This window comes from Cladophialophora carrionii, assembly GCF_000365165.1.
Source record: "Cladophialophora carrionii CBS 160.54 unplaced genomic scaffold supercont1.5, whole genome shotgun sequence".
Taxonomy (NCBI): Eukaryota; Fungi; Ascomycota; class Eurotiomycetes; order Chaetothyriales; family Herpotrichiellaceae; genus Cladophialophora; species Cladophialophora carrionii.
This window is the reverse complement of record NW_008481830.1, coordinates 2,729,265-2,757,235: the sequence shown is the minus strand read 5'-3', so window position 1 is coordinate 2,757,235 and position 27,971 is coordinate 2,729,265. Positions and strand designations below refer to the sequence as shown.

Genomic DNA, 27,971 nt, shown 5'->3' with positions numbered 1-27,971 from the left:
CCGTCAATCATTGTGATTCATCGTTGAATTTCCAGTTAAAACAGTCGACACACTCATCGTCGGCTTCACACACAGGGGTGCTGTTGTAGGCTTCCAGTACCTGAGGGATCACGACATTGATGCGATGGTTTGCGATACTGAGCCGCCAGCCCTTGTCTTGAACTGTGTCGTAGACACAGCGCTTTCCAGTATGGCATTGGCTTTCGAAGACGAAGCCGGCAACTGAACACGATGAGAAATAGCCATTGCATGCACCCATGAACACCGGGTCGGCAGTATTTCCGATGTGATAATCTGCGGAACGTGGAGGGAGGGCGAGGTCAAGTCTCTCAGCGGCCAGCTTTTGTGGCGGAGCCTCGATGGATACGGAGGGTATGTTAAACGTCAGACCCATCAGGCTAGCCACAGCTCCGCCAAGGGAATGGCCGACCGTCCAGATGGAGGCATTCGGATACCATGTTGAAACGTTGCGCATTATGGCAAGCGCTGTCGAATAATATCGGTCTTCCTGCGTGAGCTCCTGAGTTAGGCATGTCGAGTTACACTGGAAGTAGTCGGTCCTGCAGTCACAGACACGACCATACCAGAATGGATCTGGTCGTTGGGTAGCACAGCAGCAGCTGAACAGGAGGTTGTCATTAAGGCGGTCTTTGCTCCTCCAGTGATGAGTTGGGTCTAGTTGCGTCAGTAATTTTCGTGGAAAAGCTCCGCATAGGCCTTACCGACAGTGGTCCCTTTGAATGCGACGATGACAGTCTCGTTCGGCTTGTCCGTGAAAACGTGCCCTCGGAGACCGTCGCCTTTCCAGCCGAAGGAATAAGAATGATTGAATCCAAGCGTGGTGTTGAGCCAGTCAGGTTGGGAAGGTGCAAAGACATAGGCATCGCTGCACATTTTGGCCAGGTTGACGACTGTAGCTTTGTCCCTAAGGTCCGGTCCTGGGACTATGACCGTCTGACATACATCCGAGGCATGTGCGGCCTGGATATTACCATGCGCATGCATATTCAGACGCTCCAGCGACATTGGTGCTGCTGAAGGCCTCGACTGGCTGATTTCCAAGGGTCGCACCCGAATCGACAAAGCAGAGTATACATCATCCGGTCGTGCATGTACGCTTGGCGCATTTCTTGCTGAGGAGCGGTACAGTTGAGGTGTTTCAGCGGAGTTAGAGAACTCATGGAAGAAAAGGTCTTTGAGTATCTGTGTCCTCGAATAAGCCTGTATCCCGGCTCAGTGGAAAGAGCATACAAATTCCTGCTGCAAAGCACGTTGATTGTGCTCGAACGGTTTGGCCAGGCGTGCCAGTCCACGTGCTGCATCTGAGTGGGAGAACAATCTCCGCGCCTCAGCGGCGACGAGTAGAAGAATGGAGATCCGAATTAAGCCACACGGGAGCATCTTCTAGGTGATATATTCATGTTCGGTATTGTCGTCGTTGTGTCTTACCCCGAAAAATTGGTCCCCGAATCTGAGCTTTCCGATCACCACCTACAGGCATAGAGCTCAGCAACTTGACCAGTGCCTAATTGTATGCCGCGTGTGTGTTCACGACCTGGACGTCAAAGTCTCATCAGTGACGGCGGTGGAAGACGCGAAAGAGGATCAAGTCAAGCTCGGGAAAAACGGGTGCCTAATGATGAGCCGAAATACGCCCGAGTGTTTGATTGTCTGATTGTTATTGCTTCCCCACCAGGAAGAAATTAACGTCGCCTCGTGCGCGTGCCTCGCTCCTCTGATATGGGTGAGTCATGCGCCCCGGACGGGCTGGTACATCAAGGAGGTTGCGACACCATTCATGGAAACGACTCGTCCGGGCGACGCGAGAGCTGATAAGCTGACCATTAACAAGAGCGATGAATCTCGGGTCACCACTTTTGATGTTCTTTCACTGATGGCGTGTTTGCAGAAGATGTCAGAAACCGAACGCGTCAAGAAGATAAGCGTCGACTAGATCGTCGGTGTCGCTGTTAGCTCCGGTGACAACTGAAAGCAATTACACTGTCTGCAATCGCAATGGAGGCCTCCCGTTCCAGCCATACGGAGAGTCTCTTTATATTTCTTATTGTTGCAGGTGCTCAGCGTTATGTGTGCGAACGTCTAATAAACTCAGCAGGGGAGGGCCTGTTCCTCTCGGGATGGGTGAACACCAAGGCTCTTACTTCGATGCTCTGTCTGGGTGCGAAGGTCTCAGGAATGCTAGGATCCAGGAAAGATGCATGTGGTGCGCCTGTATAATTGTTAGAGATCTTCGTGCGCTTCGTAGATAGTAAAGAGCAATTCATACAAGTCGCTGCGGGTGTCTCAGCAGAATCAAAGTTCTTGAATATCAAAACTTCGTTTCTCGTTTGGCGGCTCATGAAGTAAAACTTTTGGCGCTCGTTGTGTTTCAAGTACATGGTCGAACCCGTATAGTGGCGTCTTACGTGATCGGCCTCTATGAGATCGGATGGCGAGACTGTGCTGCCATCACAAATAGCTAGGGGGTAGTCTCGGACGGTGTCAACAATCGGTCGCCACAAGCTAGATTGGGAATGTCAATCCGCAATCCGCAGCAACGGGCATTTCCTGCTCTTACTTGATGACGCGGATGCGACCTTGCAGCAGGTATTCAGCATCTTGCGGAAGCTGCATAAGGACTCGCCGAATCACTGCGATCGGACTTTGGTCTGCTCGCGGTACATCAGTACCAGGGGGCCTCGGGGGACGGCAGTTCACGTACCAACATGCAAATGTAGGGCAGGTCTTAGCCATGTCGTCAGGTCGTTGAGGTCTATGAGGGCTCCTTCGGTCTCTGGGGCGTTCTTCCGCAACTGCGGATTATCAGTAGGGAAGCATTTCAGTGACACAAGAGTCAGACCCTCCAGTCAAAGAAAAAGACACGATCGACACTCTCCAAGGTTGATCTGAGGAGAGTCTCCATTTCGGGAAGGTACCGCTGTTCCACGGATTCCCTATTAGTGATATGATCGAGCTGGAGATAGTGCGAATGATAGGTAAAGCCGTGTTTGTCCAACAGGAAGTGGTTCCGTGGAAAACTTCGGACGTCCTCTATCGTGACTTTGACATTCTCGAACGCGAGATTGGTGGTACGCTTGTCGGTCGCATCTTCGGGGATATTGATGAATATCTGAAACGGTTTCTCCTTTTCATACAAAGGTAGCCATTTCAGGAACTTCAGGCTGATGCATAAGGGACCAGTTGGAGGCGACATTGAAAAAGGTAGCTGCGAGGAGCAAATGGGATGGATGCAGCGAGCAAATGTTCCAGTGTAGAGGACTCAGACGCAGCAGACCATCGCAGGACTGGCCGAGCTTGGGGTGAAGCGGGTCAAGCAGCGAGGCTGCTCCCTTGAGTGTTGAACGGACAGGAGGGATCGTCGAGTCCACCAAAGCTTCGATCAATCCTCACAAGATCTTCTTCTGAATCAAATCGCAGGCCGATGCTTTCTCCAAAAGTAGCTTTCCACGGCTGATTGCGTTGATCCTCTTCAGCGGCAAGCAATACTTTGTTGACCCAAGAAGGAAGGGCTGAGGTCTCAGGTTCCAGGTCGATGGTTCCCTCAGATTTACTTGAGGTCGAACTGCTTCGGGACAGTGTCTGGCCTGGAAATTGTCAGCATGACCAGCCTGCGGAATGAAAGCACACGCGCCAAACTCACCAGGCATTTCTCTGGGATGTTAGTAAAAGGAAACCAAATACACCTTTCGCGCCACGTCCGTTAACTGAGGAGGGGTTGAAAGGGTTGAAAGGGTTTTATCACTGGCAGCTTTGGGGAATCAGATTCACATTGGCGTCACCGGCCCCGCTCAAGTACCGCCGCCCACAACGCTCAGCTCCGTCTTCTTCAACCTCCAGGCATGGGCATGAGAATAGTCACCTCAGACCATCCACTGCTCAGGTAGACACCATACGTGTTTTAAGCCGCTTCGATGGGGTTTTCAATATTACGGTCTTTAATTGTGATAAAAGCGTCATTCTCATTTCGCCAAGTCCTCTGGTTAACAGTCTACCTAGTACTGTAGGACGTCGCGTCAATCTCACCAGCACAGCCCTCCATTATCCTAGAAAATGCCTGCAACTGAGCACTGTTGAGCTTGATTGTTTCGAGGTGGTATTATCTTTGCATTAATATGCTGAGACGGCCGGTGATGGACTCCCCCATTCCCTCGTGTAGATATTGTAAAGTGGCTGCACAATCGCCCGGGTCAAGTCCCTCTCGAACCATGCGTCTTGTGACCTCAGCGTCTTCATGCCCAGTCCTTCCTCTCGCTGGATTTGCTGGTACAGACACACTTGAACTACCGCACTATATGCTTCACACTCCTCGTCCCTTACCACGCCCGTTTCCAGAAGATGGCGCGCTGTCAAAAGATCCTGGAGGTCCTTATCTGTGCTCGTCGACGCGCTGGGTTCGTGGAGGCTCGCAAAACGCTCGCCCTTGGCCAACTCGATTAATGCGTAGCCGAGTCGCGCGACGACTGGCTCTCCTAATGCAATTTTGAGCAAGGAAGGGGGCGCTTCTGCACAGGGGGTCTCGGGGATATTCAGATTCTGCTGTGAAGGGAAATATTTCGTGATGAATAGACCCTCATCAAACTGACCTCGCTGTCGATCCATGATGGCCGAGAAGTCGCTCCATGTCCACGACGGACCGATCCATGGAGTCTGGTGGAGCGTGGTTACTCCCCATGCCAAACTCAAAGCCAGACTGATGCGGTGTCGGCGTGCAAGCTTGCTTCGATCTCCGGTAAATAGATCATCGAGTGACAGGACTGCTCTGGCGTCCCCATCGCCAATAGGTCTTGGAGACTTAAGCTCATAGTTGACGCTATCCGTTTGTAGAACACCGAGCGTTTGCTGCTTGGAGGGCGGATCGGACACTTGCCCCAAGGCTCGAATGGACGCGCAAATGTCTCTTATCTCGTCGTTTCTGTCTTTTCCACATTCTGTCACTGCCAGGCAATAGCACTTTGGGTTATACACCAATGTCATAGAGCTGGTGAGGGAATTGTTACTCTGCACGGATGAGAGTGAATAATCTGCTTGAGAGTGTTCGAGATCAGTTCCTTGTGACCTCAACGACGAGACAGATGTCTCCCCTGACAGGGTTGACTGGCTCGTCGATTCTGAGCCCCTCGTCCCAGTGCTACGCTTTTCTAACATGTCATCATCCGCGGAAAATAAGAGTTGCAGCATCGGCTTTTGGCCCTTGCCAGCGTCCTGGCTTCGAAGCGGTAACTGGGGGACTTGGAGTTTCGTGGGATGGTTTCGTTGGCAGGAGCACCGATAATGACTTTCTACTGCTCTGAAGACACCTGTGGCAAAGCCGGCGCATGAACTGGAGCAGAGGGTCGCCTCCGCCCCGGGACCTGGAACTTGCTTGTGTTGTGGGCGGGAGGAGACGAGTCGGCGGAGTCTCTTGTTGAGCTTGTGGATCTTCTTTAAGCTTGTCTTCATTGCTGAGGCTTCCTGACCAGATCTCAGGGTGAAAAGAGACGTTCTCAGCCTGGTTCTGAAATCGACCTGTTGCAATCAGTCCTGTGGCTGGGGGCGGCGGAATGCACTCTAAGCTTAAGTTCTGCAACGGACTCACAGCATTAGGGTTGATCCTGTCTAGCTCTCGATGAACCTGTTGTAGCTCAGAATGTATGCTCTTCAGGGTTTCGAGGATGGCTGTGGTGGCCTCCGCGGCGTGCGAAGCCAGCAGCTTGTTCAAGAAGCTGCTCTGCTGCCATAACGCGAAAATCTCTGACTGAGGGTCGACGACGCCCACCACATCCGTCCCTGATACCTGGGAGAGGCAAAGATGTTGAATCGAGTGACTGAAGATGACCCTTTCGGCACGGACTTCCTCCACCAGATCGTGGATGATGTCTCCAGATCGTACCCCCCGGTAGTAGGCAACCGCATCTGCAACCACAGGATACAGTGCCAGGATCAGTCCAACTACCTCGAATCCGGACATTATGGATGCTATCGCTACATTTGTTGCTCTTTGAATGCGGACTTGTCGAAGTGAGTTCACGGTGCGGCTGAAGAGCAGACGTGAGGCAAGCCTGAGCCTGCAGTGTCTCGGCTCTCAGGTCTCGACTCGCTTAGGACTCTGCTCTCCCCCTCCCTCCACAAGCCAAGCTAGGCTCGACTCGAGGCGATGTCCCCATCCATGATTGGCGAAAGCTAACACTCTCGCAGGTAGGAGGCTACATGGGTTCCGATAAGCGTGCTCGGAATCCGAGCCGCCGTGTGACCCAGCGAGCAGCCAAGCGACCCCTCCACCACGATCGCTCGATCCTAAATTCACGCTGCTGAGCCTCAGCGAGCCCTCGAGGGTTTCAATGACCGGCTCTAAGGGGCTGGGGCATGATACCCGTCCACGACGCGAGAGATGGTTGCTCAATCCAATGGTCCTCGCAAGGACCTTGGATCTCTCTATCAATATGCACAAGTAGCAGCAGCCTTCGAAGAATGCCGGCAAACGTGCGATCAGCTTGCTTCGGCCATGGCTGCGAATCAGCCTGTATGGGAAGCACGAGCTGAATTTCTGGAGAGTCTACAAAACAACCTGAAACACTGGGGAGATCTTCATCACGCAGAAAATTGCTCGCTTGACCACGCGCTGCGAAAGAGCTCGGAACTGCGAGATCTACTGGTTGAGCTACTTGAGAGCCTCAATCAGAAACTTCAAAATGGCACGTAACCTTTGAGAGAGTTCCGACTGTGTCATGCTCTGCTACGAGAGAGGATTGGTAGGATCATGTCAATGAGATGCTTCAACTGACATACATGTTCTCCTAGTGCTGGAGGACCTTCGGATTACTGCAACACCTCTGCTCAGCCCGGCACTCCTTGAGGACAACTTGACATCGTACTTCGATCGCCAGAGCAGCCTCAGAACTGTCTCCCAGCTACCTATCTCGGACGACCGGTTCAAAGAGAGAGCAAGTCTTATCTCGGCCGTCCTCGATCGACTTAAAGGCTTGAACGACGCGCTCAAGGACCCATTTCCTTCGGATGTGTATTCTCGCGATGTACTTATCGGCGATGACAAAGTTGACGTGCAACTTGCGGGCCGCATGTTTCCTAGGGCGTCCGAGAAGCTCAAGCAGAGACTTGGACACACAAACTGGCTGCGCCGGTCTTTCTTGCGGCACCTTAGAACTGAGAAATACCACGGACGCCAGGGCCGCACAGGATTCACGCTTGGTGTCACCAATCGCGCTGAAGTGCTTGGATCTCGCACTCAACGCAGCCTTGCGAATCAGCATGGACGACTACCATCCACAATCATGGCCAATGATCACAGAGCAATACTAAGCCGGCTAACGTCCAGTGCGAGCGACACTGCTTCGAACAGCGGCACAATACTGTCGAAAGCTGACTCTGGTTATGTGACCAACACGGCCACCTCAATCAGTGAATTTGAGGAGGCTCCTCTCTTCCCGGCAGTCTCAATACCTCCGCCTCCGAATCCACTTGATGCCAGCCAAAGCTTCCTATGTCCTTATTGCGCATTGCCTATACTAGTCGGCGATTCGGAGTCCTCGTTACACCGCGCTGGGCCGCATGTGCCCCCCTCGTCGAGCTGGAACACGCATGAAGAAAGCTCCGAGCACGCCCAACCTCATGCTCAGACACCCCAGAAATTGCGGGAGGCCACGGTGATGGATGTAGCTACCAGTGCAGACTGGGCTACACATGTCTTTGCGGACCTCGAGCCATATCTGTGCACATCCGACCAATGCTTACAAGGTGCAAAGACTTATTCTACACAAGAAGACTGGATACAGCATGAGCTTTATGCACATCACATACCCAATGTTTGGGCCTGCGAGGCGTGCGGCCACGAGTGGCGAGACCAGACACTTTTCAGCGAGCACGTCGCGTTGATTCACGACATCCCACCCGAACATATGGCGGCCATTGCAAGTTTGAGCATGAAACCTTCGGCGAAGACTCCTTATCAACTAACATGTCCGCTTTGCCGTCTCGACTGTGCCTTTGAACTACATTTCAAGCACGTGGCGGACCACTTACAGCAATTTGCACTGATATCTATTGACACGGAGGTTCCGGAGTCACCACATCCGGTCTTGACGTCCTACCAAGGCGACAAATACTCCGACCTGGTACGTTTCATCGAAGAACAGTCTGAGATGTCCCAATTGCAGCAGACGCAAAAGGACGACTCATTGACAGGCCTGTTCCAGCGCCTGTGGAATGATCAGCCCGGTCTGCAACCGGCGAGCGGCTCGCCATCAAAGCCTCAACTTAGCCGCCCAAGAATAAAATCGAGAGGGCCTTCCTACACGTACATGCAGAGGGTGCGCGAACTCAAGGTCGAGGAAGCAGCGAGGAGTGCAGCCACTACTCCTCTTGCACAATGGAGGAGTATCGAACCCACCGCCTCAGCCCATTCGGGCCAAGGGACGATCTGCACGTTACAACCCCCATGGAATCCCGACTTTGTCGGCCGCATTGATGACTTGGCAAAGATCGACGACACGATGAAGGAGAAGGGCCATATCACCATCATCCGTGGACCGGGTGGTATGGGGAAATCCGCGATCGCTACAGCCTACACATGGAAATTCAAGAGCTGCTTTTCATATATTTTCTGGGTTCCAGCGGAGACAGCCATGATATGTGCTGACTCGTTCTGCGAGATTGCGCTGAAGGTAATACCGCATGCCGAAACCATTGCGGAGGAGGAGAGGTTGGTGAACTTGGCACGGGAGTTCCTCGAACAAACATCAGAGCGATGGCTCCTTGTCTTTGACAATGTGGATGAAGCATTCGACCTCCGCAGATTCCTGCCGGCAGACATGTCCAATACTCATGGTTGCGTGTTAATCACCACACGAAACAAAAACCTCGATGTTTCACACCTATCCACCGGCGCCTCCACGATTGATTTGCATGCTCTGAAGCTGGAGGAGAGTCGTGAACTGCTTCTTAAATCGGCCAACCGTGGGGAGCCTGTCGAGGATATGAGGGCACATCCAGAATACAAGCTAGCTGGAGATATCGCCAAGCGAGCAGAGAAGCTCCCGCTCGCACTCTCGCTCATCGCTGGATTTGTTCTTGCTTCGGAGTGCACGTTGGCGTATTTCGTTGAGCTGTGGAATGAAAGGCAGATGTCACGCAATGCTCAAGAAGCTCCTGCCGATGCTGACGACGCCATGGAGATGGTGTGGAACATTGGGTTGAGGGAGGTCCGGACCGATTCTCGCCAACTGCTCAACATCTTGGCGTTCTTTGACAGCGACAATATTCAAAAGGGGTTGTTGGTGGGCTCGCATGAGGACCCTTCACTTGAAATGCTGCATTCACACTCACCAATGAGGTAAGCAGACCCAGACCCCGTGCGTCGAATCTAACAATGTGCAGATGGAGCCGTATGACGGCCGAGCTGTCTAAACGTCGCCTCATCACTATAAGAACTCATGATGGCGAGGAAGTCTTGAGCATTCACCGCAAGCTGCAGGCAAAGATCCTCGACGAGCTGAACCAACCCGACAATGCTGCGGAGCGCCGGAAAGTGTTTGAGAGAGTTTTCTTGCTGATCCGGGCTCGCTTCCCACGCCCGTCGCCGATCCAAGTGCCTGAGCCCCACAAGTGGCCAACGTGCAGAAGATATTTACCTCATATCTTGAGCATAAAGCGGTTATGGCAGACCGGACTTGTTGAGATTCCACCGTCTGTCAAGATGGCCGAGCTGATTTCTGACGCCGGCATCGATCTGTGGGAGAGATGCTTGACTGTGGAGGGTTTGGAGCTCCTCCGATCTGCCGAAGCCATCCTCGACCAAGGCGACTTTCAGGAAGATCACCTGCGGGCCAACATACATGTTGTTGTGTCGTTGCTTTTGCAAGACTCGGGGATAGCGAATCTCGCCGAGTGCAGAGATCGAATCACGAAAGTGATCACGATTCGAGTTCGACACCGGGAGGAATGCGATCCAGCAACCTACACGAAGAACGACGACATCCTCCTTGGCAATGCATGGTCCGACTATGGTTGTGTCCTGTTGCAATACAACAATTACAAAGAAGCAGCCCCAATCTTCGATAACTGCCTCGAGAAATATCACGAGTGGGGTCCTCCGGAAGAAATCCCGTACGAGTACGCAAAATACCACCACCACAAGGCATATTGTCTTATGTACGAGGGAAAATTCGAACAAGCAGTTCCCATGGCTGAGCAGGGATTGCATTGGGTGCAGGTGGCTACCGGACAGTCAGCTGCCACCAATCGGTGGCGATTCGACCTTGCCTGTCTGGTGCTGCAAAGTGGTGACAGGCAGCGTGCTCTGAATCTGCACAAGGAGGTTTTGGAAGCCAGGCTAAAACTGCATGGCAAATTCGGTCTATTGACCTTTCAAAGCTATTATGCAGTTGGCGCGGCGCATAGGTGGCTGGGTCAGTTGAACGAGGCAGAGTGAGCTTCCAACTTCTTGACACTGCTGAAGGAGAACTAACATATGCTCACAGGCAATACATGCGCAAGGTCATTGAGATTGACCAGAGTCGCCCTGGAATCTGCACAGAAGCCGGCCTTGCTCAAACTCAATTCAATCTTTCGGAAATTCTCGGACTTCGAGCAGAACAAGTGAAGGATGGGGGAAAAGAGCCGCGCCTGTCGAGCGAAATGGTTTCCGCACTTCTGGAGGAATCGGCCGTCTTAGCCCAGCGGGCCCGGAAGGTCCTCGTAAAACCGCATCCCCTCGGGCCTTTGACGAAAGAATCAGGCGAACATCGAGGACAGCAGCTCGATGCCGATGCACCGCTCACGGCGGACTCGAGTGGTATCCCAAAGGAACACGAACTAGCATTGTTCGACCACCTCCAACCAGTCTTCGACGGCAGATTTACTGGACTGCACCTTTTGCAATATCTTGGAGACCATGGCGTTAAATTGTGACATCCTGCCAGTAGGACCGAATCGATTTTGTCATTTCTTGTGTCCAGAGGAACTTCGAGCCAAGTTCCAAAATTCTCTCCACAGACCGGAATTCTGGATAGCGAAGCTGCAACTGGAGCATCGAAAGGAGCTTGTCGGGGCAAACTGGGCTCCCTGTCCACGACAAGTTGATTGCCAAAATCCACATCCACTGCGAGCATGCTTCGTCAGCCATAGTGGTTGGCTGATAAGACATCAGTCTCTTCGTCAGATCTGGGGTTGGTCCACCGGGACTTGTCGGAAAGGCTCTAGGCGCGAAAGCACCATAGATATAGCCCATTATCGACAGAGTCAGTAATCTCTCCAGCGGATGGTATTTGTCGTCACATAGGCCTAGACAAGGACACGCCTCGCAGAAATCGTTGAATGCCTTCTTCTGCTTCCGCGCCTCACGAAGAAGTTCAGCACGTTCACGGGCGCTAAGCCGGCTGAAATGGGTAGCGCGTGTGAGGACCGGCAGGATGTCATAGGAAAGTGCTCTCTGGAGGAACAAGTCGCGGAACCCAATCGGCAAACTCTGGATCATGTGCATCGACGACGGGTCGGAGGGATACACCGGGTCATGGGATCGTCGCAGCCCAGGGAACATCGTCGTGCCAGTCTCCCACATCCAGATGGTGTCGAATTGCATGGCACTGGCCTTGAACACGCTTTCGCCCTCGAAGCTCCCAAGCCCGCCTCTCTGAGACGTTATGGCTGACATCGTTTTCTTGTGCACATTGCTGACACTCGTCGCCTGGAACCGGCCTTCCAGAACAGCAAGCAGAAGAATGGCACACAAGACTGGGTCGGTGATCGCGTCCTCGGAATCCGCTTCTTCGCACTGTACCCTGGCCATTGCTGCCCGGATATTTGCAATCGCCCGGCCTTTGCGGCGAAGCACGGCCACGGAAGGTGACAAGCGTGTTGAAGCCAGTGAGTCCCTCATCGACTGCAACACACAGAGCATGACGTCGTAAAACCCGTCTTGAGCCATCATCTCCAGCATCCCTGCCGCCATGTTGGTGACGTTGAAGATCCATGCGACCGACTCGTTTATCGGGCCGATGTCATGTGCGAAGAAATCAATCAGTGCTCCATCCTCGGGCTCGCTGGCAGGAGTACATAGGAAGGGATCCCTCCGGAGGCCTCGAAACCACTCGTATTGCAGGTCGAGAGGCGTCAAGACTCTACACTGCGATGTTGTCCGGAGGACGTCGAGTGCCAGGGCTCCATCGGGCGGCGCTGTTTTAGTAGAAGGGGCAGTCGCTGACTGCGTAGGTATTGGCTTGTCTGTTGACCATTGGTGGTCCGAATCTCCATCAACGCATTCATGTCCCGTTCTTTGTCCAGATTTGGACGAAATTTCCGCCGAGACGGTATTCTCTCGCGGTCTTCTCAGCTGTGCCGCTGCTTTCCTGACCTGACGGGCACGATATGCCGTATATGCGGCTTGCGATTGCGCCTCGCTTCTTTGCAGACGGAGCGCGAGCCTGGATGCCTTGGACCGCGAGTGCGACCGAGACGGGTTGACGTGGATGAATGTGTATTCGTGGGGTAGTAGTAGTGTCGACATTGTGGCGGGAGGTAATTACTGTACCTAGGTACTATATATGTTTTGTATTGTCGTTCTAGGGCCCCGTCACGTCGAGAGCCGTTGAATGCTACAGTACGTGGATGAAGCTGAAGTGTCGATCGGCAAGGGAGGCGTTAATCAGTAGGTATGTACCCGTGTATTCGCTCTCGTAACTTGTCGTATCGAAGACATTAAGTAGGTAGCCAAGTACGTGACCGCGAGAGTAGGGGTATGCATATATTCGCCTGGGTTGAGCATAGATGCACAGTTCGAGTGCCGTTGACCCTAGAGATACATATATGTGGCTGGCACGCCTGATCTTGGCTAACTCGTTTAAATACTCTTGGTGCTGGCGATAGAGGAGTGTCACGAACGGTGTGCCCAGCGTGCAAGTGCCCAGAGCCCAGAGTCCAATGCAGGCTTACAAATAGGACGCCTGGACTTGGCTCCTGCGGTGGCCTTGTCGAGTCTGTCTGCAGGGTCTAATGTATTGTACAGTACGGGTGTCATTTAGGCACGGGTGCGGAATACAGTCGGTGGGATAGGGTACTCCGGGATCAGGCTTGCCGCAAGGCCGTGTGAGATAGCAGGGAAGTCGTTGGCTTCTTGAGATGGTCAGTTGTCTCTCACAGATTGGTCAGTCAACAGGCAAGCACTAATCAGGTTCATTGACAGGCAAGCAATACCCAGGTAATTAAGTTCATTCGGAATGATTTCACTCGGTACCTAATCTGCTCCGTACTGGACCGCAGATGGCTCAGCGGACACGCGCCACAGAAGCATCGCAGTTGACGCCGAGCGTCAAACGGATTCATATGGTCGGAAATATGAGTATCGCTCATAGCATCCATCCACAACTCGGGTTCTTGACTCTAGCCACGTCCCCTGCGTCCTTTTGGAGCGACTGTCTTCACCCAGTCCAGGGCATACCATCATACAGCTGTTTAAGTCAAGGTCCGGGATCTGTCTGGTTACTCGTAGCTTCTCCCATATCAGCTTGTCCCGACTCGATCGGCTCTTTGTGTATTCTAAGATGGGCACGATCCATCAAAGCTCAAGCGTTTGTCGTGCAATGTGGCGCGAGCTTCTGACATAAGTAGGCATGGACAGAGGTAACGGCGCCCAGGCACTGGGAGGTGGTGATGTCGACCTTGTGGAGTATTGAATGTTCCCCTCGCTTGTCTGCGGCATGAGCGTCTGCCGACTTCCTCTTCCCCCTCTTCTTGACCTCAGAGCAGATCGGAACAACGCATGGTACGACACCAAATTCTCGCTTTCCTGGTCGATCAGTTTTCCAGATAGGGGTTTGGTTCGGGAGTCCTTCGAAGTCGCCCGCGGAAGCTAGGTCTCTCGTTGGTGGAATACCGTCTCGCATGACCACAGACAATTCTATCGAACTCCCCTCTGTGCGACGGTGTCCAAGATGATTACTGACGCGATTGTGGTGTCCACCCCCGGAGCACCATTTCAATATCAGCAAGTCGAGCTCAATGACGAGCTGCGACCGGATGAAGCACTAGTACGGATCAAAGCTACAGGCGTGTGTCATACGGATCTGAACTTCGCAAAGGAGGCTTCTATGCCGGATTTGTTCCCCGGCGTCCTTGGTCACGAAGGTGCCGGCGTTGTTGAACGCACTGGCGCGGACGTCTCCAGAGTGACGCCGGGAGACCACGTCGTCGTCGTCTTTTCCTGCTGTGGAGAATGCAAGTACTGTGAACGCAAGCAGTCATCGTACTGCGATTTCTGGTTCCAGTACAATTTCGGTATCGGGAGGCTCGACGGGTCAAAAGTGTTTTCCAACCCAAAGGATGGCAAACGAATCACGAGTCACTTCTTTGGACAGAGCAGTTTTGCGAGACACATCCTGGTCTCGCAGAACGGCTTGGTAAAGGTCGACAAGGGAATCCCGTTCGAGAGGCTGGCGCCCCTGGGATGTGGAGTGATGACGGGGGCTGGAGGTGAGATTTCTCACATCTTCGGAGAGCAGCTGGAACGTGTGCTCACCTCTTAGCCATGCTAAACGTTGTCAGTCCGAGCTCGGACGAGTCCGTCGTCGTCGTGGGCGCCGGGGCCGTGGGGTTATCGGCAATAATGGCACTAAAGACACTTGACAAGCCGCCGAAGAAGATTATTGCTGTCGATATAGTACCTGCGCGTCTGGAGTTGGCCCGATCCTTTGGTGCGACTCACGGCGTCAATTCGAAAGTTCGGCCTGAGCTGATGAAGGTTCTCATGGACATAACCGACGGGCGAGGTGTCGACGGGGCAATCGAGACCACAGGGAGGCCAGAGATTATCAAGGAGCTGATCCATAGTGCTGCGCGCAAGGGAAAGGTTGTCAGCGTCGGTGTCGGCGACGTAAGTTTCCTCACCCGTCGCTGAGCACAACGCTGCTGACTCGCTCGTGCTCGCCTTAGCTCTCGGCTGAAGCCTCGGCCAACATCTTTGAAATGGTCAATGCAGGATGCAGCTATGTCGGTTGCTGCCAGGGCGACTGCCATCCTCAGGAATTCCTGCCAAAATTGTTGGAAGCGAATGAGCAGGACAAGTTCCCCTACCATCAACTCATCACGACATACTCTGCCAAAGACATTGAAAAGGCAGCACATGACATACATAGCGGCAAGACGGTCAAGGCGGTGTTGCTATGGGATTGAGGTCACGAGGAGCACATGCTGCGTGGAGTGTCGTCTCTGAGAGTATCAATGAGCTGACAAAATCGGTCTGGTCGCCACCGTCTTACCAAGCAGCACAGCACAAGGCAGCGACAAGGCTGACGCCCAGCCTCGGCGCGGGGAAATTGACGCCCGCGAGCCTTTTGGCTTCTTGAACGTTCCAGCCTGAGCCTCATCCTTCTTTCCATCAGCCTTAGTCTGCTAGTATCGGTGACGACGACGCTCCCCTGCCTACGCAGTGGCGGCCGTGCGGTACCACTGTACACAGTATCTCCCCGAGACTGATCGCTCCATGTCATTGTGGCTCTTATAAATCGGCGTCCCCATCTTGCCCAGCATGTCGTCCTCAACCACCGCCCCCGACGCCTCGTACACGGCCATGGACAAAGACGTCGAAGCCATCGGCGCCCACTGCGAGTTCGCCTACTGCCACCAACTCGATTTCCTCCCCTTCCGCTGCGACTCGTGCCACCACACCTTCTGTCTCGACCACCGAACGGAAACCGCACACAAATGCACGCACGCAGGGGAATGGGCCAAGAACAGACGCCTGAACAGCGTCGGCAGAACCACCACCACCACCACTGCAGCAGCCTCGCAAGGCAAACCCAGCCTCACCAACGCAACGCAATGTTCCGAGCCAGCATGCAAAACCTTCGTCAACACGTCCCAGAACCTGGGCGTCCACTGCCAACAGTGCAACAGGACGTATTGCCTGAAACATCGCATGGGCGAGGATCACGACTGCAAGAACCTGGTCCCACTGGGCGCGCGGCCGCTCGACGTGGCCCTGCAGAGCAACAAAGACAAGATCAAGCTCGGCTTCGGCCGGTTAAAGTCGTGGGGCAAGGAACGGCAGGAAGCCCTGACGCCCAAGCCGAAACCGTCGAGCAGGGCCGCGCAGCTGGCGTCTCTCAATGCGCTAAAGAAGTCCGCCAAGGGCGACGACAAATTACCGGCGGAAAAGCGCGTATACCTGCACGTCGAGGCCGAAGCGGCGTCCACGACGGCCAAGCTGCCCAAGGCCGACTTGTTCTTCTCGAGCGAGTGGTCGATTGGCAGAATGCTGGACGAGGCCGCCAAGAGGCTCCAAGTCGCCAACGTGAATAACCGGGTGGAGACGGAGGAACAGAGACTACGCATGTACTTTGTCGAAGGAGGACGCTTGCTGGAGTTTAGCGAGAAAGTGGGCAGCGCGTTAGCGAGCGGCAATACGGTTGTCTTGCTCAGAGGGGTTGGCCCGAAGCAAGCGAAGTGAGCCTTTTTTGTATTTCCGAACCAAGCATTGCATTGCATAGCGCTGGCGTTTTTGGGAAGGGTATAAGCGTGCTAGCCAGCGTACAGAATGGTGTTATTAGAATCATGGGACAGGATATTCTCAACCATCAGTGGGGCTGGGCCCATAGCTCTTTGCAAATATGTTATCACAATTTATCATCGACCCCCTCATCATCATCATTATCATCATACACTCATCTTCATCTTGATCCCGCCGTGAGGCTTGTACCCCACGACCTCGAGCTCGTCGACTTTCCAGCCGTCCATCTCACCACTCCCTCGATCATCGCGCTTGACGTTCAGAGTCGGGAACTCCCGCGGCTCGCGGAGCAGTTGCTCCTTCAAGGCGTCGATGTGGTCGAGGTAGACGTGCGCGTCGCCCATGGTGTGGATCAGCTCGCCGGGCACCAAATCGCACGCATGAGCCAGCATATGTGTCAGCAGTGCGTACGAGGCGATATTAAAGGGCACACCGAGCCCCATATCGCAGGACCGCTGGTATAGGACGCACGAAAGATGGCCTCTCGCCTGCTGCTGCTCTTCACCCCCATTCGACCCACTCTGCAGCACCTGTTGCAAGGCGGCCTCCCCCCGCGCCGCATCAGGGTAACTGACGTAGAACTGGGCGAACATGTGACACGGCGGCAGCGCCATCTTGGACAAGTCGGCCACGTTCCACGCGCTGAGGATGATCCTCCTATCGTAGGGGTTCGTCTTCAACTTGCGCACGATTTCCTTGATCTGATCCACGCCTTGGCCCGTGTAGTCTGTCCGACAGTCCGTGTATTGTGCGCCGAAATGACGCCACTGGAAGCCATACACGGGGCCTAGGTCGCCTTCCTCGCGTCCAGTGAAGCCCAACTTGTCGAGGAATTCCCGCGACCCGTTGCCGTCCCAGATGTGGATGCCCGCGTCCGAGAGCGGTTTGGAGGTCGTGCAGCCTGACACGAACCAGAGGAGCTCTGTGGTGACGGCGCGGAGGAACACGCGCTTGGTGGTGAGAAGAGGCAGCACGGGTATTCGCTCGGCCGCGGGTGAGGCAGGATCGGCCTTCGAGAGACTAAACCGCAGTTGGGGCGGTGCGAATAGTGACAGCGTGCCCGTTCCTGTTCGATCCGGTCGGTGCTCGCCCCGGGACAGAATGTCCCTGATAAGGTCGAGATATTGGGATTCTTCGTGAGGCGTCGTGTTTGCGTTATGAGGCTGGTCTGCTTGCACTGCTCGAGGTTCACTGCCACTGCTGTTCTGTACCATTTTGGCATTCTCTTTCAAAAAGTTCAACGCGTCGCCCGGCGGAGACACGTCGACCATCTCGACTGCAGAAGGGGACATCGTGGAACCGTGCGACAATACTGGGTATTCGTGATCGTTATTCGTGAGACACTGGGAGGGACTGAGGGTTAAGAGGGATCGAAACAAATCCCCTCCAGCCGCGCGAGACGCGACTTGACGCGTCGGAAACCATGACGCAATCACACTCTGACATTTGAAAAGACCCGGAAAGATATTAATTAATTGGTTTAGTTTCAATTCACAACATTCTCCGTTTACTCTGTTGCTGGCCTCTGCAGCTGCTATTCGATGTCGCTTCTCAAAGCTCGCATCGCTATACTTCTTCAACTTGCTGAATCTGCACAAGATGCGAATACGGCTTAACAGCATTATTCGACCAGCGCTTTTGCACAACCGTTAAGTACTACTGCGTCGGGACGAGAGCGGTCTCATTTCTCTGCTGATTGAAGCAAAGCTGTAAGGTCGGGAAGGCGTTGTTCCTCAAATTCTCTCAAGAGCGCTTGAGCTTCTGCTCGAATGTGCTGCGTTGTTGGGAGTAGCCATGACTCTCTGTTTTCATGCTCGGGAGGATCGAACCAGGACGATCCGGTCTCCCGCTCGAACGCGAACATCAGACTACCCCGAAATTTAATCGACTCTAAGACTGCCGCTTGCTTCTCGCAAAACACCAGCATGTCTCTCGAGATCTTTGTGCCTTCGGATTTGATGGCTTGCCTTGTCTGCTCTTCGCTTTGGTCCGCTTGTTGAGTGTTGTGTCGGCCGTTTTCCAGGGCTCCTCCTTGAACCACCACTGCCACAACAGGTCTGTCATACGGTCTAATCTGTCCGTGGGTGATATCAGCCACGATATTGAAAAGTGGTATCTCATCGGACTTACATGCGTTCCACTGTGTGCGCGATTCATGATACCCCATCTTCCGATTGTAATTGTGGCCTTTCGCGTGGACTGGGTCAGTTTTACAACTTACAGCAGCAGTGCGGTTCCAGAGCCTCCAACCACCGAGACAAGCAGAAATGACGGTGGCACAAGGCTCGGTCAGTGCGGAATGCTGTGGCAGGCTGGATACAATGCCTGGAACGTCGAAGCACATTATCTTCGATTAGTTAGGTTGATGAGAAGATCGGCATCTTGTGGTGATGTATGCCATCCGCGAATATACTAAGTTGTTACAATGTCCTTTGTTAATGGGGTGAGCTAGGTTGTTAATAATGCCGTTTGTCTGTCGTTGTTGTTGGCAAGTTCTTCAGCAAGAACAAAGACGGTTGGAAAGGCATTGTCAAGGAGTCCGACAAACGATTGCGCCTTCACACGACGGGATGTCCTCACTGGTGGAAGAGCTATCATGAACATCAATCACCCAGTCAATCAGCGGCTGGAGAATGCCATGGGTCCAGAGGGTCATGTCCATCAGCGGCACCCAGATGAGGTTCATTTCATACATGCTTCGCTTGGAGAAATCGAGCTTCGAATGCTGCATGGTTCAAATGCGTGGGCAGCCTCGCCGTCCGATCTCCACCCACTCGAAGACTAGCTTCGTTCCAGCCCACTGATCTCTACAGATGATCATCGACTTACGTCAAACCCGCTATTGAGGATGGATGGTCCAATACACTGCGGAAAACATCCGTAGCGTGAAGATGCGAAGCAGACTATCGTTTCCTGTTATAAGCGTTCCCTCTAGCCTGTTGTTTGAGGCCGGGGATTCGATTCGCTTTGAGCACGTCATGGTCCCTGGCTCTCGGGTAGTCGACTTGACAGCAACTATGACTTCCTCGAGCAAGGGTTTCGGCGTCTGAAGAGATCCAAGACAGATGACCTAGTATTACAAACGAGTGTTGGTGATGTTCTCTATGCTCGTTGCGAAGCAATGGCCAAGACAGTTATTTCCTTTCCATTCCTGGATATCACGATTCACGAATCGGGAAAACATCCTACCCGAAATATATATACTCTATATATACATAGATCGTTCCCTCGGCTGCCCTTTGTCGACCATCATCTCCACTCCTCGACGCCTGATCCATGGGGGGATCCCGAATCTCAACGAGTCCAATGCTGCGGTGGTTCAAGCTGTGCCGGGATGGTTCGCCACGAGCTCTCGGTTTGGAAGATCGTTCACTGAATCTGCGAGGCCGGCATGGCAGGCTGTAGAGAGTGAATGCAATACCCCTGAGAGCCGTCAACTTCCACGCTCGTCCACGGCACCGGGTCCGCAAAGGGCCTAAAGGCGTATACATGACAGCCACCAGGTTCATGGACTTCCCCTGGGTCTCCTCGTACTGGCTGTAGTGCAACCTGGCGTTCTGGTCAAACGGAGTCGCGAGAACCGTCTCCTCGCCAGCCTTTGCAGGTTTTGGGATGGGAGGAGACGCATCTCATTCGCAACCTCACCGCACCGCTCCGCGGCTCGCGACAAAGCCCCATCTTTGTGGCCCCTTGCATTCTCCCAGGTCGACCTACTGTATCAGGCCCAGTTTGGTCTGGAGTCATCTTGCTTAGCTGCCGTCCATCGCATCCAATGCGAAGCAAGACCTGTCCTGGCTGCCTGACGTACGATATCTGGACGCCTGCGCTGCCCCTCAGCAAGATCCACGCGTGAGGAACCGGTGATTTGCTGAGTGCGAAGACCGCAAGATCCACAGGCTGGTTGGTATACTGTTGTTTCAGGACGCTGCCGCCGTTCCCAGTTAGAGCAGATAGAGCAGATTTAGAGCAATTCAGCGTATGACTACACGCTTGGTGAAGCAATACACTTGAATTTCTCGAAGACGTCATGGACCATCTATCGTTGAAGCTGTGCCACTAGCTGAGCGCTCCGAGCTGCTGTGTCCTCGGTCAGAATCTGTGCTTGAAGATGACTGTTGACCCCCGGCCAGCACACCACCAGGGTCTTTTTCCAAGGTACCCAGCCTGCTGGACGGAGTCGCCATCCCCTCAGAGCCACACGCGGCGCTGACCAACATCCACGGTCCAGTGGTAATTCGTGATTATTTTCCAGCCCAACACTGCAGCTGCGAAGACCGTGGCTGGCAGGCAACGGGCCCGTCACTTTCATTCTCGCTCGACACGGCGACCCAAGAGATTTTGCTCGAAGTGCACCTCCAGGTGTCCGTCTAGTCTGATGAATGTACTGTATGATTGACTGCAAGTCTAGAATGCAGCCACCAGCTAGCTATGGACCGAAGACAGCACCTCTCGCCCGGGCAACCTCAATTGGTAGGCACACTGCGTCGCGTCCTGCCACCACAAAAGTCATGACCATGTGATGTGCATGCCAGGAATGCAAGTCGAGTCTCAAGATCTCTTCTTTCCAGGCGATTGTATCTGGGCGGAGACGCCGCCCTGCACAACGCTTGCATCCTAAGAAGCACCCCTTCACCTGGCCGGTTCGTACGAGGAAATGGTGATCGGGGCAGCTTCTCCGGAGCTGGACTTCCATCTCTTGAGGCTACTCGACAAGCTCGAGAACGATCTGCTCGAGAGTCGGACACAAACCAAAAAAAACCAGCGCAGTCCTTCACAAACCAGTCGCTTTGATGGACCGCACCCTACCTCCAGTGTCCGCTGGCGTCCTGCTGCGGTCTGAAAGTGAGCTCAGGTGGCGTTTGTTGAGGTGACAAGAAACGTGTGTTCGAACGTCTTAGCGGCAAGCATATTCATCTGCACCAACAAACCATTCACCATGCTCTCATGAATTACGAGGCAGCGCCCAAGCCCGCCAGACTTATCGATCAATCCACGCGAGAGAGGTACGGATTACTTTCTGGAAATGGCGAAGGAGCTGGTTACGGTAATTACTATAGTTGGAACGCCCGCTTCCATGCCCACTACCGTACTCCGTACAGTATGTAGTAGTAGTTACATGATTAAATCAAGTCGACCATTGCTTCACCCTTGCAGCGCGCGCAGTGCGGAATAAACCGTTGTATGTATAGAGCATGCTGCGGTCAAGCGGGGGCTCGACGCGATGATAGAAGCTGCTGCGTTGTTGGAACCTAGCTGTATACTTGACTTACGACTACGGTGGCTTTGAGACGAGGCCACAGTTCTACTCGGTTGTTCAGTCTTTTACTTTTTTTCGGCGTGAAGGTCGAGACGTGGATAGAGGAAAAGCGAGATCGAATGATTTAGTCCAAGAACAAACTGAGCAAATGCCGACGTTCATTAGCCAAGTGCCCCGTTCGAAGGGCTTTACCAGTGATAGAGACACACATGCTCTGCTTAGGGATGCGCTGACCGGGGAAAGAGGAAATACTCTCGCTGTTTTTGGTTCATAGGCATATGGACCGGTGTTCGTGCATGTCTCAACCAGACTGAGCCGGACTGTCTATGTCGAATGGATTGGGGCTGCAGTTGCGACCGCCAGGTTTGCATACTCAATCCCGCACGAATGGTTATGTAGCTGAGGGCGAGAAGAAAACATCACGCCCGGCTCAGAATTTCAAACGACAGACGCAAGCAAAGATTCATTACATTACTGTTATCGTTATGAGATACTGTAGTAGACCCCAGTGACAAACAGCATTGCCCCTGGGATACATCGAGAGACCACCTCCCTCCTCACCAAAAACACATTGACTCCAACTCCATATAGCGTAGCACCCCTGGAGACAAAGATGTCGGGCGACTCAAGGTACTGTAACAACTGCTGGGCATGTCCACGCTAAACTTTCGATCTTTTCCAGCGGTAGCTTGAAAAAACATACGGTGGCGCCGTTGCCATTGCCGGGCTCGGCGTCTAATTGGCCTAGGACGAGGGCCGGATCTTCTTCCAGTCCATGCATAGGCTGAGAAGGAACGCCATACCGCAAAGCGGCACGGCAGCAATGAAGGCGGCCTGCAGCGAGTCATTGTACAGATTGATCAGCGCGGGCAGATCCTCCTCGGGGACGATATTTCGGAACTCGGTGGCACCGAGCTCGACGATGGCGCGGATGTTGACGCCCGGGATGGCGTCCTGCTGGTCCTTGCTCAGGAGATGGTTCTGCAGCAGCGTGTTGCCGATGGAGATGAAGATTGCGCCACCGAAGGACTGCGACGCGATGACGGCCGCGGTGCCGATGGACACCAGGTCGGGGGGCAACGTCGCCTGCACTGCGGTGAACCCCTGCTGGATGGCCATGCCCAGCCCTGCCGAGATGAGGATCTGGAAGCCCGCCCACTGCGCGGTCGAGCTGTCCGGCTTCAGGGTGGCGAGCAGGCCGGAGCCAACGGTGCCGATGGCGCAGCCCACAACGGCCGGGATCACAAAGCGGCCATTCTTGGACACGAAAATGCCCGCAATCAACCCGAAGATAGCGTTGGCAATCATGTAAGGGATCATGTTGACGCCGGAAGTGATGGCCGACTTGCCGAGAACAGCTTGAAACCAGATGGGCAGGTAGTAGACTTGGATCAAGAGCGCGCCGTAGATCATGACACCCACCCCGCAGCTGGCGGCGACGGTGCGCTGTCGAATGATCCGTGGCGGGATGAGAGCGTCGTCGCCGCGGTACAGCATCCACGCGACGAAGATTACGATCGTAAGGCCAAACCCGCACAACAAGCCGATGCAGCGCGCGCTCGACCAGGTATGGTTCTGTTCGGAGAATTGGAGCGCTAGGAACAGCATGGTGGTGCCACCGAGCATGATCGCGTTGCCGATCAAGTCCAACCGGAGGACTCGCTGGATGAACGACTGGAGCGACGTGTTGCTCGGAGGAGACCTGTTCTCGAAACAGAAGAAAACCGTGACGAAGACAACCACTCCGATCGGAAGGTTGATCCAAACTATTGAACATCAAGACCGCCGTTAGTCTCTGCTCGAATCATAAAAGAGCGCCATTCACCACTCTCTCCTTGTGTGGACATGGTCTCCGAACCGACCTCCAAGAGTTTTGGGGAGAGGGATCACTTACAGCACCAGCGCCACCCAATTGTACTGACAAAGACACCGCCGAGTAAGGGTCCGCACACGGCACCCACGCCGTACAGCATGCCGACCGCGGAAAACAGCACGGGGCGGTGTTTCATTGGCACCGACTGGGTCGCGACCATGAACGCCCCGGTCAAGAGGCCTGCGCTGCCGACGCCCTGGACGGCTCGGCCCAGGATCAAAATGCTGGAGGATGGCGAGAGAGCGGCCAGTAAGCTGCCGACTTCAAACCAGACCAGCGAGACCATGAATGTCGACCGGGTGGCGAACAAGCCGTAGATGCGTCCGTAAAGCGGCTGGAAAGCTGAAGACGTCAAAAAGTACGCGCTGCCGTACCAGCCGATGTCTTCGTACGAGTGGAATCGTGCTGTGATTTCCGGGGTTGCCTGAGCAAGAAGGACAGGACCGCAGGTTAGCGTTCAGTGCTCCGTCGGTACCGGGCTGGGTCATGAACTTGGTCTCCCTACGTACCGTGGTAATGATGTTCCGGTCCAACGAAAGTGTAAAGGCGGCGAGCGAGATTCCAAACAGGATTGCCGCCAAAGCCAGCGGGCCTGGATAGTCGGTCGTATCCTCACTATCCGCTGTTTCAATCCCCATTTCTGTCAACTCTCCAACTCTTGCTCCCAGTGGCGAGGTGTCCTCTTGCTCTCCCTCCTCGAGCTTCTCGTCGGCCCACTCGCTGGACGGTCCCCTTTCCCGGCACCCTACCGAGAAGTGCTGTTGACTCGACGAGGCAGAGGAAGGAACAATTGCAATGCCCGTGTCATCAACAATCTCCTTGCTCAAGCCCACCTCGTCGGTCTTTTTCTCCTCCTCCACCGTCGCGGGAGCGGCAACATTCTCGGCGGCCATGGTTGTCGATTGTGTTAAACGAGTGACTGTGTTGAGTGTTTTCAAACCAGGACCCTACCCAGCATTAGTCCGAGAGATCCCTTTCGATTAGCAGACTCGGAGCTGGTTGTGGGAGTGTGGTTGGTTTTTGTCAAAACGAGAGACTGATAAGCAGTACAACGAAAGCAAGATGTTGGGAAGCGCCCAAGAACTCGTGGGCTCGTTTCCTGCAGGGGCTAGGTCCAGGAGGAAATAACAGGAGCGAGAGACGGAGAACCGTAGTCTTGCCGTCATGCTGTGAATGAGCCGCTGTAGGAACCTTGGCATAGTCCGCAATTGCGTAGCCGCCACCTAGTCCTCGGCCTGCGTGGAATTAGCACTCGCTCCGAACGGAAGAGCATCTTGCAGATCGCAATCGAACGCCCCTATCTGCTCGCCGGTGAGCTTGACGCGGAGGGGAGCAGGGGGGAGATGTTTCCAGTCCGGTTCAACGAGCATTGGCTTTGGACGAGGCGTGACGTTTGTTTGTCGTCTCATCAATCTCGGCCCTGTGAGCAGCAGGGATGCGCGACGCGGCGTTCTTTGATAATCCCCGACATGGGACCCACAGGGAGACAAGGGGCGGAGGCAACCGAGGGAGGAAGCGAGGTGGAAGCGAGGGTGGAGACCAGGCTTGCCCACATTGCCCAAAGAAGTAGTTAGGTTTGCTGTCAAACTGTCCAGACACGGAGTTGATCAGCCTCTCACGTCAGGTTACCCTGGACGCAATTTTACCGTGTCCTTGTCTTTGTGTTCTGCGTTGAGGCAGACATGAGCGGACCGGGTAGAACAAGAAAGAGCGGAAGCAACGAAAATTTGAGAGCGCAGCCGAGCAGTGGGACCGCCGTCACATGACTGGGTCACATGACGGCCTGTACCAGGCCTTGCCGGGAATGGCCGCCGGCGTAGTCCACCATCTTACACGCTACTGTGTGTGACTGCGTGTACTGTGCACCAGTTCATCGCGTCTCGCCTTGCTTCGACAGACAGGTTATATGCAATGATTTGAAGGCTATGCTGCATGGTTGGGACTGTCGTTGTGACGCTTACATTATAGACATTATGACCGCGAACGCCGTGTAGCTTGCTGGGGAAAGCAAATAGATATGTACAATACAATATATGGCTTCATCAAATGAGCTGATACGAAGAAATCTTGAACAGTTGCGCCAGAGTGGCCACCACACCCTCGATGCCGAGGCCATCGTAGTGCCTTCCCAGGGCCACGTCGCTGTGGAAATCCTGATCCAGCTCTATCTGGCCCGCAAGCAGAGTCGCCTGCCGCAGTCCCTGCTGGCGCTCGGCCTCAATGGCTTCGGCGAGCCTAGCTCGTTCGGGACTGCTGCTGTCAGCCTGACTGATTTGCGGTTTCTCATCACCGCCATCTGCCGGGCTGACCACAGGTAAGAGATCACACATCTTGAGCATCTCCTGCGGGGGAATGGTGATGCGCCCATTCTTGAACACGACCTTGCTCAACGCCGAAGCCGTGACCGGCGATTTGGCAGATCGGAGTTGGCTGCCGGGAGAGAAGGGCTCGGGGCGGTAGAATGGGTCGTCGTCGCCGTGGTTATTGCTGTCTTGCGGGGCCTTCTGCTGCTGCCGAGGATACAAGGAGATTGACTTGGGCTCGATCTGGGCGCCCTTGGAGACAAAATGGGTGACCACATACAGCCACTTCTCGTCCCAGCTGAGGATCCGGGTCCACATGTCGTATTTCTCGTAGGGCTTGATTTCCCTCCGGAAGGTACAGCTGACGGCGCCCAGGGCGACTGTGAAGCTGCTTCGAGGTCTCTTGCTCAGGAAGTTCGGGCTGGTGTCGCCTCGAATGCGTTCGATGCCTTTGCCAAATACGGTGCTGATGTAGTGAGCACGAGCGACATCAACGTCGGCGAAATAAGTGCTGTTGGACTTGTGGCCGAGCGCGTCGACTTCCATCTGACAGGCCCGGGAAGACATGACCAGCGGCTGGAAGAGCTGCTCCGGCTGAATATCTGGATTGGGACGTTGCGACCGGAGCACAAACCGGACACCGTTGAGGATGCGAAGGTGATAGATGAATGGGAAGGCCTTGAGGTTGACGAGCACCACGGCCAGCAGCAAGAGCTTCCAGGCATGGCTCCAGGTGAGGAGCTGGGAGGCGGTCGACCCCCAGGCCGTGAGAATGGGATGATCAAAATCGACGAAGGATGTGCTCGTCGAGTTGGGTGCCATGCTGACGAGAGAGAAACCCTCGGCAACCGAGGGTGTGAGATTATTCATCATCGCTCTCGAGACCAGTGGTGTGCTGCAGCCAGGCCGTACCAAGAGGATGAAGCTTTTACATAAGGGGGCATCAACGACAATATATTCGGTTGGCAGAGCTCTGCCACTCTCAGGGGGCTCCGATATCGAGCCCCAGCTACCTTCTTTCGATGACGAGACGCGAAACCTGGATCACCAGGGGGAGATGAGGTCCTTGTCGCGCGTCGCGTACTAAAGGCCCATAAAGTGGCAAGTTGACTCAGAGACACGGCCCGCGTCAGCACCTGGGCCCCGGTTCCACAACTCACGGAGTCCAAGTATGTTGCTGAACCGCCTGTTAAAGACATGTTACGAGTACTCTGTCTTACCCTTTCTATTCTACTCTTCCCCGACTGTTCTGCTACATCACGTTCCGGTTGGGATATTTGGAGGATTCATAAGCTGAGCCAGGCTTAAATCTCACCCGGGTGAGAAAGGACGATGTCGAATCACTTGGTCTCCCAATGCCCTGTTAAGCAGATCGGACCTTTCAATCTGCGAACTATTGTGACGCCTCCGCTAGCCTAGTCGGACGTCAGAAGAGGAGGGGTGGTCCTTCTCGTAGATTGTGTGCCCGATACCCAATGCACAGTACGTCTCCAGTCCTCGAGGAACCAGCCCGGCCGATCGCTGTACAAATACGGCGTGCGCTAACCTGTACCAGGGAGAGAAATAGTCCGAGCGAATGGATAAGGTGGTCTCAGTCCACCTGTCGTGTATCACAGTACACTGGCAAATCAACCAGACCTGTCACCCAGCGGAACTATTGCAACGCCAACGCTAGTGAAGTCCCACATCTGCAGGAGGCGCAAAGCTTACCCGGTCACCCTAGTGAGCCACATACCCTGTCCGCGCTCGGACTTCAGGGCGCCAGGGGGCACGACGATCGCCCCACACATAAGGCTGGCTAACGCGGGCTTAGCCAGGCAGGATCCGGAGTTGTTTATTTTGACGTTGCTCGACCGTCGCGAAGACAACGATTGTTCTCGGACGGAGGCCTCGCCGGGAAGGAAGCGTTCATTCCACCAACACACCCAAGGTTCGATCACTGTGCTCGCATGAACACAATACTATTCATCGACTGTATATCATTGAGACTATATACCATTCTGGACAACATAGGGAATATTATCT

General features: G+C 54.2%; 10 protein-coding genes across 10 annotated transcripts; 3 read left to right on the top strand and 7 right to left on the bottom strand.

Annotated features, from left to right (window-relative positions):
* Nucleotides 1–7: 7 nt before the first annotated feature.
* On the bottom strand, nucleotides 8–3,214 carry G647_06825 (uncharacterized protein; the record flags this gene model as incomplete). The annotated part of the gene is made up of 7 exons (XM_008731144.1): nucleotides 8–675; nucleotides 723–1,221; nucleotides 2,163–2,230; nucleotides 2,288–2,523; nucleotides 2,579–2,672; nucleotides 2,723–2,813; nucleotides 2,861–3,214. The coding sequence occupies 7 exons, from the start codon at nucleotides 3,212–3,214 to the stop codon at nucleotides 8–10; spliced, it is 2,010 nt and encodes a 669-aa protein (XP_008729366.1).
* Nucleotides 3,215–4,128: 914 nt separating this feature from the next.
* G647_06824 (uncharacterized protein) lies at nucleotides 4,129–5,968 on the bottom strand (the record flags this gene model as incomplete). Its single annotated transcript, XM_008731143.1, has 2 exons — nucleotides 4,129–5,526; nucleotides 5,597–5,968. 2 exons carry the CDS (start codon nucleotides 5,966–5,968, stop codon nucleotides 4,129–4,131), a joined length of 1,770 nt encoding a protein of 589 aa, XP_008729365.1.
* Nucleotides 5,969–7,289: 1,321 nt separating this feature from the next.
* Nucleotides 7,290–10,831, top strand: G647_06823 (uncharacterized protein; the record flags this gene model as incomplete). The annotated part of the gene is made up of 4 exons (XM_008731142.1): nucleotides 7,290–9,346; nucleotides 9,391–10,440; nucleotides 10,494–10,704; nucleotides 10,751–10,831. 4 exons carry the CDS (start codon nucleotides 7,290–7,292, stop codon nucleotides 10,829–10,831), a joined length of 3,399 nt encoding a protein of 1,132 aa, XP_008729364.1.
* An 81-nt stretch (nucleotides 10,832–10,912) lies between these two features.
* Nucleotides 10,913–12,517, bottom strand: G647_06822 (uncharacterized protein; the record flags this gene model as incomplete). Its single annotated transcript, XM_008731141.1, has 1 exon — nucleotides 10,913–12,517. One exon carries the CDS (start codon nucleotides 12,515–12,517, stop codon nucleotides 10,913–10,915), a length of 1,605 nt encoding a protein of 534 aa, XP_008729363.1.
* A 1,423-nt stretch (nucleotides 12,518–13,940) lies between these two features.
* On the top strand, nucleotides 13,941–15,177 carry G647_06821 (uncharacterized protein; the record flags this gene model as incomplete). The annotated part of the gene is made up of 3 exons (XM_008731140.1): nucleotides 13,941–14,478; nucleotides 14,532–14,878; nucleotides 14,938–15,177. The coding sequence occupies 3 exons, from the start codon at nucleotides 13,941–13,943 to the stop codon at nucleotides 15,175–15,177; spliced, it is 1,125 nt and encodes a 374-aa protein (XP_008729362.1).
* Nucleotides 15,178–15,532: 355 nt separating this feature from the next.
* On the top strand, nucleotides 15,533–16,453 carry G647_06820 (uncharacterized protein; the record flags this gene model as incomplete). Its single annotated transcript, XM_008731139.1, has 1 exon — nucleotides 15,533–16,453. The coding sequence occupies one exon, from the start codon at nucleotides 15,533–15,535 to the stop codon at nucleotides 16,451–16,453; it is 921 nt and encodes a 306-aa protein (XP_008729361.1).
* A 206-nt stretch (nucleotides 16,454–16,659) lies between these two features.
* Nucleotides 16,660–17,805, bottom strand: G647_06819 (thymidylate synthase; the record flags this gene model as incomplete). Its single annotated transcript, XM_008731138.1, has 1 exon — nucleotides 16,660–17,805. One exon carries the CDS (start codon nucleotides 17,803–17,805, stop codon nucleotides 16,660–16,662), a length of 1,146 nt encoding a protein of 381 aa, XP_008729360.1.
* A 389-nt stretch (nucleotides 17,806–18,194) lies between these two features.
* G647_06818 (uncharacterized protein) lies at nucleotides 18,195–18,670 on the bottom strand (the record flags this gene model as incomplete). Its single annotated transcript, XM_008731137.1, has 2 exons — nucleotides 18,195–18,587; nucleotides 18,644–18,670. 2 exons carry the CDS (start codon nucleotides 18,668–18,670, stop codon nucleotides 18,195–18,197), a joined length of 420 nt encoding a protein of 139 aa, XP_008729359.1.
* Nucleotides 18,671–22,514: 3,844 nt separating this feature from the next.
* G647_06817 (uncharacterized protein) lies at nucleotides 22,515–24,536 on the bottom strand (the record flags this gene model as incomplete). The annotated part of the gene is made up of 3 exons (XM_008731136.1): nucleotides 22,515–23,536; nucleotides 23,665–24,067; nucleotides 24,153–24,536. The coding sequence occupies 3 exons, from the start codon at nucleotides 24,534–24,536 to the stop codon at nucleotides 22,515–22,517; spliced, it is 1,809 nt and encodes a 602-aa protein (XP_008729358.1).
* A 1,149-nt stretch (nucleotides 24,537–25,685) lies between these two features.
* On the bottom strand, nucleotides 25,686–26,768 carry G647_06816 (uncharacterized protein; the record flags this gene model as incomplete). Its single annotated transcript, XM_008731135.1, has 1 exon — nucleotides 25,686–26,768. The coding sequence occupies one exon, from the start codon at nucleotides 26,766–26,768 to the stop codon at nucleotides 25,686–25,688; it is 1,083 nt and encodes a 360-aa protein (XP_008729357.1).
* Nucleotides 26,769–27,971: the final 1,203 nt, after the last annotated feature.